The 15,306-nt window shown below is 41.8% G+C and overlaps 1 protein-coding gene across 1 annotated transcript in view; it reads left to right on the top strand.

Annotated features, from left to right (window-relative positions):
• THEMIS (thymocyte selection associated) overlaps positions 1–15,306 on the top strand; it is an 84,514-nt gene that overhangs the window by 27,612 nt on the left and 41,596 nt on the right. The window contains exon 4 of the mRNA XM_037392992.1: positions 976–2,021. Coding sequence (XP_037248889.1) covers positions 976–2,021 — 1,046 coding nt within the window. The remainder of the gene's footprint in view (positions 1–975; positions 2,022–15,306) is intronic.

The following is a 15,306-nucleotide window of genomic DNA, read 5'->3' as shown; positions in this document are numbered from 1 at the left end:
GCTTATGCTTTGTTATACAAAGGTTTTGCCTTTTTTTCTAAAGTGATATTATTTCCTCTTTCTTATGAGGAAAGGCTGAGAGAGCAGGGCCTGTTTAGCCTGGAGAATAAAAGGCTCAGGGGGACCTTATCAATGCATACCAGTATCTTAAGGACAAGTATATCAAGAGGACGGGGCTGGGCTCTTTTCAGTGGTGCCCAGTGACAGGACAAGGGGCAACGGGCACAAACTGCAGCACATGAAGTTCCACCTGAACAGGAGGAAAAACTTCTTTACTTTGAGGGTGACAGAGAGTCTGTGGAGCCTCCTCTGGAGATATTCAAAACCCACCTGGACATAACTCTATTCAACCTGCTGCAGGTGAATCTGCTTTTGCAGGAGGTTGGACTAGATGATCTCCAGAGGTGCCTTCCAACCCTGACTGATCTGTGACTCTGTGACATTAATAATTATAAATGTTTTCATTATTAGATATCAGAATAACTTATTTCTCCCAGACTGGCCACAGCAACAACATCTGTTAACAACCGGTTCAAAAGCTATTTATTTGTTAAAAATGTTCCCCCCCCCCATTTCTTTGGAGAAACCATAAATTACTGTGAAATAAAGGAACAGAACTACATCTTGTACTCAAGTAAAAGTTGATACAATAAACAGCTGATTAAACTTGGAGGTGCTGTGAGAAAGATAGTGAACTTGATATTTTACCCTCTCCTCTTTTTTTAAATTTTATTCACTTGCACACATTATTCTTATCTTGTTTCTCCTTTCCTTTGTGAGGTCTCCTGCATATCTGATAGCCATATATCTCAAGTTAAAAATTATATTTTGATTGGCCCTATTAATTGTGCTGGTTTACATATGAACGTGCATGCCCCAGGGAAGGTATTTTTAGTATCTGGCCAACAGGCCATGTGTATTTTATTCCAACGTCAGTTTGAAAATAAAAATTCATGTATTTCTTTTTCTTTTCAGTTCGAAAGGACATAGTTCATATCCTCTCAGATCTAGATATCGAGGTCAAGGATATAACAGACTGTTATGATATTAGCTCTTTCCTTCAGCCACTGTCTTTGGAAGATGTATTTGAGAGAACAAGCAAGGAATTTCCTATGACTGCTGAAATAATGGACGGGCCTTCAGGAAGCCAAAAACCTTGTAACTTACTGCATACAGGGAAAGAGATCGTCATCTACAAAAAGTACCAGGCAACAAGAGTCCTAGCCTCTGAGATCAGAAGCAATTCCCCGAAAAGACATTTTTTAATCCCTATGAGCTACAAAGGAAAGTTTAAGAGAAGACCTCGGGAGTTTCCAACAGCCTATGACTTAGAGATAGCAAAAAGTGAAAAGGAACAGCTTCATGTTGTAGCAACTAAAGCCTTTGATTCCCCTCATAAAGAGCTTTATTCTGTTTCTGTTGGAGATCAATTTTTAGTCCAGCAATGCCAGACTAGTGAAGTTCTGTATGAAGGAAGAAAGAAACTCATAGATGTTTTAGCTTGTGAACAAATACTGAGTGATACATACAAGAAAGTGCTCCTCCCTATGTACATGGAAGGTGGCTTTGTGGAAGTGATTCATGACAAGAAACGGTACCAGCTTTCTGAGATTTGCAAAGAATTTCGTCTGCCTTTTAATGTCAAAGTGTCCGTGAGGGACCTTTCTGTTGAGGAAGATATCTTGGCTGCCGTGCCGGGTCTGCAGTTAGAAGAAGAAATCACAGACTCTTATCTGCTGATCAGTAGTGCCAGCAGTCCGGTGGAAAGCTGGGAGATTCCTGTATATCGTTTAAACATGTCAGTCCATTTGCTCAGCAAAGATGTCCAGACAGTCGTCCCACCTGTGACTAAGACAACAGTGGAAGAAATCAGCGACGAGCAATACTATATGGTGCGAAGATATGAAAACCAAACCCTTCATCCACCACCCAGGCCTCCCAAAAAGCCAACAACACTTGCACCAAAACCTGTTTTTGCAGTGCCTAGGCAAGGTGTGTCTGATGTACTACAGGCTCCAAAGGTAAGGTATCACACCTTGTCTTCAAATGTCTTACAAGCATAGGTCATGTTCTGTGGGTTTACAGTCTCCATTTCACTGGCGTATCCCTATGGCATGTACACAGATGGCTCTCAGTTCTCTTTAATAGGCAAATTAGCCATTATAGACAACAATGGCTAAAATCTCCAGTGTGTGTTAATTGATCCATGAAAAACAACGGAACCATGCCAACTCACAGCAGAAAGCTTGGCCGTATAGTTTTGTGTGGATAATCCTTTACTGCACCAACGCAAAAGTGAAGGGGAGAGACTTGAAGTGGCCATGTTCAAATCTTTATTAAGAGAAAGCATATGTTTTCATATTGTAAAGATAATATTGCTCAGCTGGAAACAGTAGAATTAAATTCACAGAAAGTCAGGTTGTATAGATATTTTTGACTATATGGTTTTGCACTTACCCAAGTGGCAAACAGATCGGAAGCAAAAAGGGCAGCTGTTTTAGAATAGCACTTGATGTGAAGAAAGAAGTGCCCCTTCTAGGACAATTTTCTTTGTGGTTAACCTAACACAATGCATTTGTTCATAAATTTTTGTGTTGGATCTGGCTGAGATGGAGTTGATTTTCTTCACAGCAACCTGTAAGATATTGTGTTTTGGATTTGTGGCTAAACCAGCTTTGATAACAGAGTAGTGTTTTGGCTGTTGCACAGCAGCTTACTCACAGTGTCAGGGCCTCCTCTTTTTCCCAGGCTGCCCCACTCCTAGCCAGTAGGCTAGGGGTGGAAAAGGGGTTGGGAAGGGACATAGATGGGACAGTTGACCCCAGCAGAACAAAAGGATATTCCATGATGTACCATGCCATGCTCAGCAATAAAAACTGAGGGGGTGGTTGGTATGGGAAGGTGGCCATAGCTCAGAGGCTGGCTGGACATCAGTCTGTTTGTGGGAGGTGGTGACTGACTGCCCTTGCATCACTGGGGCGGGGGGGGTCCCCTTTTTCCTTCATTTACTAAACTGCCTTTATCTCAACCCATGAGTTTTCTGGCTTTTGCTTTTACTATTTTCACTCTGAAGAGATCATCAACTTGATGTCAAGGGGGAGTGAGCAAACACCTGGATGGGTGCTTAGCTGCTGACTGGGGTCAACCCACCACAATTTTCTTGCATACATTGAAAGAATCAAAGAAAAGCATCTTGATGGACTTTAATGAGAGATCAGGAGATATTTAATTTGGGTTGCAGTTGCGGTCATGTGCAAATACAAATTCCCTACAGGGGAAGAAGGAAAAACATTGGAAATACTTTCAGGTCTCTGTACTGTGATTTTGCTGCACTTTAATTGCAATGTAAGTAATGGAATTATATTTTGGGGAGTTCAGGAAAAGTTATTTTTTTGTGTTGCTATCAAATTAAGTTCCAGTTGTAGCTACCCTGGAAGGGGAGCTTTTGTGAGTACCCCTCCTTGCCTGCTGAAGGTGTTCCTCCCCTGAGTGCCAATTCCAAGCCTACACGTGGGCCCGCAGCTCCACATAGTCTGGGAGATGGTTACAATAGACCATAGGAGGAGTGAATGGGTAAGGCAGGTCACTCAGATAAGGGTAATACAGCAAAAAGCTGCATAATTTTCTTGTGTCTTTACGTGTACTGTGGAAACTTCTTTTCTGCTAATTTGTACAGTGAACTTTGCGGCAGCTTTTAAGCCATCCTGTTAGGCTAGGGAGGATATGCAATAAACTGGCTCCTGGAGCTAACAGGCAAGCTGTCAGCCTGGTACTGGCCTGGGGTACAGAACTGGGGAAGAATTCCCTAAAGTTGTGTTTCAGGTGAACCCATACCCTAGTCAGGAGGACTCAGACCTCCTGCAGTTACTGATAGCTGTGTGGAGAACAACAGGTAGATGCTCACTCTAGACTAGACATGCAAAAGATATTATTTTCCTGAAGTGAGGAGGGAACAATAAGGGCAGAAGAGGGATGATCTGAGGTTCCTTTGCACATCAATGAGCCAGAGCAACCTTAGACTGCAGCTGTCCAGACAAGAAGCACATTTAAGTAGCCTGTTCCAGAAGACATTTTTTTTGTCACATGCTTGTTATAAATAAGTAATAAACTGCTTAGTTACACAGATTTGTAAATCTCCTTCCCTGGAAAGGTGACACAAGTAGAGATCCCTTATTCATAAGATTAAACATCCTGAGCTGTAACATAACAGGTTTAAAGTTGCACAGAACGCATTATCTTTTCTAGCCCAAGCACCATGAATCCTCTGAGAGGATGTGGATGGTAGCAGATAGGCTTTGCCTTGGCCTCTTTGCCAGCAGTAGTGACAGGGAAGACTGCATTTTCTTCTACATGTATCAGGGATGTCTGAAGGGTTCAGAAAATTGGAAATTGTGCCAAAATGATAAATGGTCCTCTTTGCGTATTTTGTGACTATGCATAGACTTATTTGCATAAATAACAGACGAATGTCCTAATGAGCTGAACTTAAGCCTGACAAGGTGGCAGCCTGGAATAAGCTTTAGTGCTGCATGAATGCCCATGCTCCTCCTGCAGGCAGCTCCCTGCCTGGTGCTTAGGGACTCTGGCTGCTTGCTGGAGGATGGTGAATGTCTTCCTTGCCCAATACTTGGGAAGCTCTGCTTGGCTTGGTGCTCCAGGATTAAATGCTGCTGCTGCTGCATGAGTCCACAGAGGGCTAAGATCTGGCTGGTTTATGCCAATACCTGAGGATGCTCTGCAAGGGTGGGTCACCTCTAGCTACAGCTTGTGCTTTGATCGCCTCTTTGCTCACAGCAAGGCTGTGAGGGCAGAGAGGCTCCAGCTGTCTCTGCCTGCTGTTCTCTGACCTTGGTAAAAGGGAACGCTAGGGCCAGGAGCAAGACTTATGTTCCACTGTGTACTTCTGGTCATGTTAGTCACTGAATTGTATGAGATTAGCAGCCAGCACGGACTGGAACCTCAGATGAGTGTAAGAATGGCCTCCGCTTGCATGCAAGGTGCAATGCTGCAGAGACATGGATATTTGCACAGTTCAGCAAAGTCCAGAGACAACAGATGAATTCTCAAATATAATATAGCTGCATGAACCAAGCACTCTGCCCAGTCTCTTCACAGGGCTAATTAAGTTGTCTTGGCTCCTGCTGACACAGCTTTCACTTCCACAGCCTGGGGATCTCTCCTCTTTCCTCCACAGTACACTGTAGACTTTCCCTCTCATCTGATCATTTTGTTTGGGTAAGAAACCTCCAGACCACATATGTTTGCAATTTTGTATTATTTACTAATTAAATAAACAAAGACAAACCCCAAGAAACTATATGCAAACTAAACAAATAAAACAAAATAGTATGTATCAAATGATGAAATTAATCTGCTATTTCAGATATCAGATATCTATCTAATATCAAGACCAGATGGCAGATATCTGTCTAATAACCAATACCACCTGTACCCACAGGCACCCTCAGCTGAGGACAGTAATGACAAAACAATTGTACCCTTTGTCTAATGGTAAAATGTAGGATAAAAGCAGTCATTCACAAGAAATCCACATTTTCCTCACTGGAATCATTGGAATAAAGTCCTCAGGGGGCTCTAACTGCCATGTTGAATTAAATAGCTTAAGCCATTCAGTTTCTGATTTGTGAGCTTAGCTAGAAAGTGAGAAAGACCTAATAAAACCCTAGAAGTTAATGCTACTGACTTGATAATGGAGCGCCTCACTCTCTTGCCAAATTGTTCCTGGAGAGAAGCTCGGGTGGGAGGAACCAGTCAGGACCTTCTTGAAATTAAAATTATTTTTAAAACAAGCCAGAAGTGCCTGTTCTTTCCACAGTTAGAACCACCATGGTGAATATAACAAACTAAGTTTCCACTTAGTAACTCCAGAGTAATGTTTCAGGTGGGACCCTGAACGAGAGAGGCATGAAATTTTTTTTCTAAAATTTCCTTAGGCTTTTTAACTGCTATCTACTGTTTCTTACCCTTCCAGGGGAATAAAGCAGCAAAAGTTTTCTAGCTTTATTTTTGCCTATCACTTCAAGCAGTAAATATCCTACAGATTTAAGGTAATATATGTCCCTCGATGGCTTTGCTTTAAATTGAAACAATCAAACAAGGGCTCGTGCCAAATATTGCTCAGTGCATGTTAATACTGGGGGGACCGTAATCAAGGCATGGAAGGCCACAGTTCAGTCCTGCTACTCCTAATACCCTGAGGGCACTAAGTGCACTGCTTAAGGAATGAAAAAAAGGCAGGTTTTGGCTCCTGATCAACAGGAAAACAGGTTAGCTCCCTCCAATGCTATTTTCAGTGGCCTGCTTAGGCACGTATCCAGCCTGAGCAACAGTAGAATCAGTAAAATACTCACCAGCTTCAAGTTAGGATTGCTGCTAAATATCTTTATGAATGTGGAACTAGGAAAGTCAGTCACAGACAGTAACCTGCTCGGCGCTGGCAAGAAAGCTGAGAGAATTCCAGCCAGGGAAACAGGAATTCAATAAAATGGCAAGTATCAGAGCATGATAGTTAATAGTCATTCTGTGCTAAGGTCTATTATCCTTCAAAAAGTCATTACAGTGTTACGATATCAGGAACTTTCTTGCTTTCTTGCTTTGTATTTCAAAATTAAAATGAAAGAAAAATTATCACTTCCATCTGGCTTTGCAATTCTACAAACTGAACTATCGAAATCTTCCATTAACATATTTATCGCATCTGTCTTCACAGCAAAATGAAGACTTATCTGGAATTAAATTGATAAGACATAAGCTGCATTTTTCAGCAAATGAGTTTTCCTGCAGTGCCTCCTTTCCTTCCTCCTATTTCTTTTCTGCTTCCAGAGCATTTTTCATGTTTTTAGGGCCTTCATAGGGTAGATTTAACACAACTATTTCTGCTGTGTAGCAAGAAACTAACCTTCCTAAATAAATACATATTAGAAAATGCATATAGGACAGCCAGGAAGAAATAGGTAAGAGCAAGACTTCAGGAATTAATAATCTTTGGCACTGGAAATGAGGGAGGAAAGTGTGGTTCATTAGCAGATGCAAAAATGTGCATATGCAAATGTAAGAAAAGGGTTCTCTCTGACAGGTGCAGCACTGTGGATGCTGAGGTTGCAGCTGTGTTTCTTCCTGTCTCTTTTTCTTTGTCCTCACTGAAGAGGTTTCCTCTCTCCCTGGAGTCTCACCTCCCACCCCCCTCTGTCCCGCTCCTTCCTCACATCCCATGTACTCTTTCTCCCTGTTACTTCCCAATAGATTTGTAAGCCCCTAATAAACAGCATGGCAAGGCTGGAAGTGCAGCCCTTACAGATTAATGACCACCTCATGTTACCATTTTCTTGAAGTCTTTCAAAATCCCATCCCCACCACTGCCTCACCCAGGAGTCAGGCCCCCAAACCCTCCAAATTCTTGTGCTGCAGCTTCTTGCTCTCTGACCACCACATCCACACTGTGCCATAGGGTCCTTTTCATCCTAACACCTATCCTGTGCCACCTGTGCCTGATTTCCCCCAAACCCATGTGCCCTGGGTACCCCAACACTACGTTTGTCCTGTGCCCTTCAGCCTCCCCCAGCTTATATGACCTTGGTTCTCCAGTCTTCTCTATTGCTTTCCAACAGGCTTTTCTTTTCCTCTTCCTTGTTTCTTCCCAGCACATCTCCCCTGCTTGCTCTTCTCTCATGCAGTGAGATGAAGCCAAAGACACAGGCATCATCAGGTAGTAGCTGCAGGGACATCCCAAGTTGCACATCGATTTTCATCTCTTTCCCCAGCAGCACCTGTTCCAAACCTCAGCAGAGCATCAGTCTTCATCTGGGTTTTGGGGAGTAAAACTGGAGCAGGCTGTAGGTGCTGACAAGTGTCAAGCCATTTAATTCTCTTGTAGGCTGGACAGTCAGAGCTGAAGGACTTTGTATTGATGCTTTGTTGCAGAGATCCTTATAGTTATGTCCATAGCTGGGGGCCATATTCTGGCAACCTTTTATGCATCCAGATACTGTGCTGGGCTGAAGCCTGCATGTGTGCCATCCCACCTCATGTCCTGGGTTTTTCTGTGGCAGAAACTGAGCAGTGCTGGCTGAAGAAGCACTCTAACCTGGATGATGGGGGACCAGTACTGCTGGCTACCCTATGGACTCTGTATGAACCAAGTGGGAAAAGCAGGAAGCACTAAAGCCCCAGCTAATAAATGACTGGAGTTTTCCTGATATTCTCAGCATGGAGAGCAGGCATTAAGACCTCCTTCTCTCTTAAACAATATGACAAGCTTAAAATTTCCATAGAGAAGTCTGTATTAGGCACTTACTGTGGGTTGATGTTTCTCTCAAAACCATAATACAGTGAAGATAGCAATGTGCCTGCCAGAAGGACAGGCAGTAGATAATTGCCTGAAAAACCAGCAGGGCAATCTGAGGTGTAAGTCTCATTGCAGAAAGCCATTACTGTTACAGGAAATGCTGATATAGTACATGAAATTAAGGAAGGTACAGATGAACATTTGGATATGCTGACTGATGAAAATGCCAACTGGTTAAAAGCAAATTGCTTAATTTAGAGGTAAAAATGAATTACTCTGAGAGCAAAGAGAAAGGAAATATCAAAATAAAAAGGATGCCCAGAAGAAATAAAAAATTGGACTGTGTGAAAATATGGAACCCTTGATAAGAAGAAAGAAAACCCTGCACAGAGTGTGTGAGCCAAAACCCATTGATGTCAGTAAGAACAGAACTGGCTGGTACATTTTTTTCTCTCTTGCAGAAAGTACATATTATAACAAAACACATAACACAACAAAATAACATCATTATGTTTAATTATGAAGCAGGCTAAAAAAGTAAAAAAATAAATCAAAAATTCTAGGAAGCACTGCAGGAGAATAACGCCTCAAAAACATTATTTGGGGGAGGACCCGAAATGGCTTTTTATCAGCTGGGGTTCCAAGCAGCCTGACTTCCCATGAGACTATTCTCCAGGCTGCATTCTATCACTTGCCCTTCTCCTGATGGCAAGAAGGTTGTAAAATTAAGTTTGTGGATAGCTGATCAGTGAAGCGCTTCCTATTATGGCCTGTATTTTGGTCTGCTTGGAAGTTGTCAAAGAGTTTTCCAGTTTAAACTGGCCAGAGATAATCTAGACCACAATGGATTTCCAGCAGGAAGCACAGTCCCTGCAGTGCGATGCCCACCCGCAGCAGCAGCAGTGACCTGCCCGGCAGCTCCCGAGGCTCCCACAGAGCCAAATGCTGGAACTCCAGGCAGCTCCCGGGCTCTCTGACTCCATCCCTGCCCAAACACCTCCCTCCAGGGACTTTTCTGGGCTCTGGAGGCCAACTAGCATGAGGTGGCTGATGTCTCTGCTAGTAACCCTTTTGGTCTCCTTACTTGTGGACCTGCTTGCAAACTGTGTACGGGGAATGGGCCTTGAGGTGCTCCAACCCCCAGATCACGCCTAGGAGCTGTTTGGGAAAGCACTAGTTGGCACAGGCTGCAACTGAGCCCAGGGGTGTTTACAGGCGCTGTGTAATCAGCTAATGTTTCCACAGCCTCTGCTAAAAAAGAAAAAAGAAAAAAAAAGAAGGATGCTCATCAGAGTCAGCAGTGTTGTATGTGGTCAATGTAAAAGAAAGCACTGACAATGCCCATTTATGTTATGCCTTCCCTCATGAAATTCAAACTTTTGCAGCAGTCAGCCAGGCATCCTGGAAGTGAAAGCATCCCAGAAGGCTGGGATTATGCTTTGAAATATATTGTTCCATGAAATGAAATAAGGAAGTTTCTGTCAGTGTGACAGCAGGGTCAAATCCCAAAGGACCTGAAGGCATGACTCACATTTTCCAGAGAGTCCTTGCAGTGAGGAATTGAGTGATTATGAAGAAACAGAGAGTATTGTGGAGGGGCTCATTAAATCCATTAAAATTTGTAAAGACAGCGTGAGCCCTGGGAATTCCCTCTCTGCTTTTTTAATGTATTAGTCCATAGCCATGACATGAGAAAGCATGTTGATAATGAAATGAATACTGAAGTTTATCAATTATTGTATGAGGGAGCTTTTAAAGGCTGAAAAATAATGTATATCGTTTCTATACTGAGAAAATTAATTGCCCTTCTTTATGGATATAGAGGTGTATAATTCACACTGAACTTTGTCAAGGTACTTCACAGCATTATGTTCTTGTTCTATCTCAGGACATGAAATCATTTTACCGATAAATATTTTAAATGGCAAGATGTGATGCTGTTGTTTAGGTTTTCCTACCATAGGGTTCTTTTTCTTTTTCTTTTTTCTTTCTCTTTCTCTTTTTTCAATAACAAGTAACAAGGGATTTGAGGAGACACTGGGTATTCAATTATATTGTGATTCCCATGGTGCCACTGAAAAATCAGAGCAATGATCCCAGGCTTGCAATGACTGTAGGCAGTCTTGTATCAATGGTCCACCTGAACTAGTGTGATGGAGTCTTAGTAGAGTATCACTTGATAGAGGTCACTGGAGAAAAAAAAGGAAAAAAAACCTCTTTTCTAGCTGGTGTCATGCCAACTCTGGCTGTAAACCGCTTACACTCCGCACTAATTTGGACTCTAGATTAGCTAGAGTTGAAATCTGATGAATAAAACTAGATAAAGCTATTCCCAAAGCATCGCTTTCTTTTAAACTTTAAATTTAAGTGTCTTAGAAAAAGTAAATAATATTTTATGTGTGAAATGAGGAAACCGTATCTGGAAGCTATTTTTACTGACCCATCTGTTTTGCATAAGTGGTATATGCATGCTCTGCAGTATTAATGAGGAAAAGAGTAGCTGAGTTTGCTTGTGAGTTGCTCTCATTTGAAGGTAGATGTGCCAAGCAGTTGAACAGTAGCTCTAAAAGAAAATTCTGACCGTGCAAGGAGTGGGGTTTGCTGGAGCTCAGTGGGTCTGGTTTACATTCCCACTTCTGTCACATGCTGCTTCAATGATGCCAGACAAATCACATAAATATCACTGTCTCCAGAAACATGAAGAAACTGCTGTGTGTGAAGACAGAGTGTGGATTTACAGCTCATTAGTTACTTTATATGGATGCTTAAATCTCAGGTAAATGCAAGATACATTGCCTCACTTTCAGTAAGGGTCAGAGCTACCTCACATTTACTCTGGTGCAATAATCACACAGACAGTTGCCATGGAGTAGTTAATGAGCTGTAAATCCATGCTCATTTACTTGGTGGCAACTTGTTCATGTAGCTGTCTCCTCTGTATGAAACGGGACACAACGCTTCATTTTCCTATCTTGGATATTTCTAGAGACAAGCATCATTTTTGCATGCACGCAGCATTTTGTGCACTGGCTACTGCAATAGGAACAAAGGTATCAACATACAAAAAAAATATCAACAATGAAATTCCTGGACACTAGTACATTTTAACCGTGTTTAAAAGTTTTCAGCTGAATGTTAATGTACAGAAGAGGTGCAAAAAGCAAGTGACTTGTCTAGGACAGCTGGATTCTGAAGTGTGGATATTTGAAAGAGGAAGAAACAAGAGAAAAGAACTTGTGCCTTTTAACATTGAAAGATGTTAACCTTGAGGCTCACTAATGCCTTTGTAAGCCTGGTCTTTTGTTAACCACTTCACAGTTTATTCTTATAGTAGACATCAGCCTTTGTGCTTGCCTTCTGCACCTGCTGTGGTATATCCAGTGTCTTAAGCCTTGCCTTCACCTGTTGGCTTACAGAAGGTAGCAGTTAGTTTCAAGACATAAAGGGTTATGGATGGAAACTCCGACGCTTCTCAGAATGACTCCATAAATTTACCCAGTCTGTGGAACTTAGACAGATGATAACATTAAGCTAAAAGGTGTATGTTAAAGGTTAGTTTGTGCAAGCATGCAAGGTGTCAGCAAGGGAAGAAAATAAGGAAAGAGACTACTACAGTATGGGTTATATATGTGGTTTTTTATATTGATAGATTATATTTGGGTAAAAAGTAAAAAGTAGTGGGACATAACTGATGATGTATAAAGGAATGCTGGACTAAAAGGCCATTTTTCGAAGTCAACCCTAGCATACAGCTTTTACAGCCAAATCATTTATACTGCTTGCGGTGATGGAGCAGCACCACCATTTGGATGGAAGAGTGGATTAAGGAGGTAGGCTAGGAAGGTAAAATTGAGAACTAGTGAAACAGAAAAATGGAATATCCAGTTATCTTCTATCAAACTGTGAAATGGGATGGGAAAGCAGAATTTATGTAAGATGGAGGGAATTGCATTTTTGTTATAGAAAGCCTTCTCTGAGGGGAACAATTTTTCTTTCTAAGTATGTTCTTTTTCCTTTGTGAATATCCTAATTCACAACTATCTTGCCCTCATTGTCTCTCACATAAAAATGAAAATTAGTGTACTGTAAAAAATATCTGCTCTGCTTGAACCACACAAAGTTATTTTAAATTGCATATGGCAGTGGTGGTGCATTCCCATGCAAGCCACAGTTTGTTAAGGACACAAAAGCCACAGGGCAAGTATAACTTAGACTCAATTTAAAATGCATACATACATGGTGGTTAATGTGAAATACCAGCTGTTTATCTGCTGCTTTGCACCTTGCTGAACACAGATGCACTGGAGAGGTTTGCCTCCTACTTGTACTCTATACGGTCAACATCTGATGATTTGGACACCCAGGCTGCTAGCCTTCTAACACCACTGATATTCCCTCACTGTTCTCATGGTTCAAGGTTCAATAGGAATGTGGATGCAAAAATATGGAAGCTAGAAGGAAAATAGAAACTAAATCCTTAAACAGCAGGGCTTAGATTTTGCATAAGGCTTTTTGTTAGTTTACAACTTCAGAAAACACAGAGATAAAATCCTCTCGTGAAATATTGAAGCCCTTGCTGCCCCATACAAATAGCTGAATGTGAGAGATCTCCCTCTACCCTCCAAAATGGGAAGCAAACCTTCTTATGAATGTTATGAGTTATTGAATAATAATATGGCAGTGGTCTGATGCTGCTATTGTTGAGCCTAAATGAAAAACCTTATTAATCATGGATTTGACAGCTCATTCAGTTATAATAATGTTTCCTGTCAATCCAAGCTCTCATTATAATTGGATCTTACTTAGACAGGAAGATGCTCCATTGACTGCTCGAATGGAGGAAAATACAGGTTTGAAAATGAAAATATCAGTCTGAATGCTGTTTCCAGGGAGCCTGCTTATGCATGTACAAGTTGGATAACACTTTAATCCTTGCTGTGTGTCACATTTGGACGTTGCTATAATAAGATTCTCTCATTGACTAGACACTAGCTCTAGAGTCATGACAGTGAAAGTGAAAGGAGGAAGAGTAAATGAAACTTCTCAGGGATGCTGGTATATCATCACTATGACCTAGTTGCAAAGAATTAACTGAAATAGATGGCTTGTCTACATAAAGAACTGTGCTAGGCTGTGAAATTACAGTTAATTTGGTTTTCTGCATGGCCTCTTTTGTGGTTACTCAGTATGCAGAAAGTATTAGATATTTCATGTGGCATTGAGAGAGGATTAAGTTGCTTCAAACCAAAGCAATTTAGTGTGCTGTAGGAGTGTTTACAAAGAGAGTTAGTGGCAAGGAGCTGTCAATTCTTACCCTAACTTACAGCACCCTATCTTTATAAACGAGGCCAGAGACAGGACAAGCAGCTGAGAAAGTTATAAAGGCAGATGAACATTCAGGCTGAGACTGAAAGCACTTGGAAAAGCATCTCAACCAAATGTCATTTAGAAAAGACTCTGGGCAAAATCTATAAACCGCATCTTGGAGGGGCAGATTCCATGGGTGTAAGAGGGAGGTGGTGCATTCCCATGCAAGCCATGGTTTGTTAAGGCCACAGAGCAAGTATAACTTAGACCAGAGGTCCTCAAACTGTTTAACCAGGGGGCCGGCGCGCGGATGCAGTGGCAGGCAGCCATCTGCGGCTGCTTGGTTTCCCGCCCCAACCCCCGGCGGGGGGGTCTGTAAGTACCGGGGGCCAGACTGAGGACCCTGGGGGGCCGTATCCGGCCCGCGGGCCATAGTTGGAGGACCCCTGACTTAGACTCAACTTAAAAAATAAAGATTTTACAGAAAAAACTTTTCAAGGCCAGCTGAAATTATAAGTCCCAGAAAGTGTTCTTGTTAACTGATAAACTAATGTCATTACAATAAATGGGAGCTTAAGTAGCTTTCTAATGAGTAGTATAATGCCAGCAAACATAGAGATACCAAACTATTTTCACTGTCTAGCAGGACAAGAAGCAAACAGTCTGGTAACATCAAGCATATGTACAGATCAGAAAATGGTTACGAACTAGGAAAGAAACTTGTTTATAGATATGAATAGTAAGCACTCTCTACAAGAAATCATAGAGGGACCTGAAAAGGTAATTTTTGATGCAGCTTCTTTTGAGGAAAACAGAAGTTGGAAAAAGTCACCAATCTGCTACAGCAGAAAATAGAGAGGCAAAGTAGCCGATGGGAAGCTGTTGCAGATGGTGTAATGAGTATGGCAAGTCCTTTTTCAGCTCTCATTTGGGCATGCATGTGTCTGACTAATTAACTGAGGAGAAGCAAATTTCTGTCAGCTTCAAGCAGCCCTCATCTCTCCTTCAAAACACACAGTTTAGGGTCACCAGTGTGCTAGGATATAAAAGCCATTTGAGTATTTGAAGTAATGGCAATGAAAGCTTTCTTATTATGTCCCAAGAGCTTTTTACTCATGACATGACATACAAGTGTAGTGGGGCTAGAAGGCAAGTGGTCCTAACTGCAGCAAAACCAGTCTTCCTCAATATACTTGTTGAGAAAGGTTTTCCTAAGAAACCAAATGATAAGAAGTAGTATTCTGATGCAGAATTAGAATGATTTTGTAATAAACATTCAATAATGCTGTTAACATCTAGTAGGCTTTGCATGTGAAAAAGAAATCATTAAATTAATTACTTAATTCTCAATTTTCACCTATATCCTGGTTTCAGCTGGGCTAGAGTTAATTTTCTTCTCAATAGCTGGTACAATGCTGTGTTTTGGTATTAGTATGAGAATAATGTTGGTAACAACTTTAGCTGTTGCTAAGTAGTGCTCAGTCGAAATGAAGGACTTTTCAGTTTCCCCATGCTCTGCCAGTGAGGAGGTGCACAAGAAGCCAGGAGGGAGCAGAGCCAGGGCAGCTGACCCCAACTAGCCAAAGGGATATTCCATACCACAGAACAGTATATAAACTGGGGGAAGTTGGCTGGGAGCCACTGATCGCTGCTCAGGGACTGACTGGGAATCAGTCAGCGGATGGTGAGAAATT

Source organism: Falco rusticolus, chromosome 6, assembly GCF_015220075.1.
Source record: "Falco rusticolus isolate bFalRus1 chromosome 6, bFalRus1.pri, whole genome shotgun sequence".
Lineage (NCBI taxonomy): Eukaryota > Metazoa > Chordata > Aves > Falconiformes > Falconidae > Falco > Falco rusticolus.
This window is presented reverse-complemented; position numbering and strand designations above follow the sequence as displayed.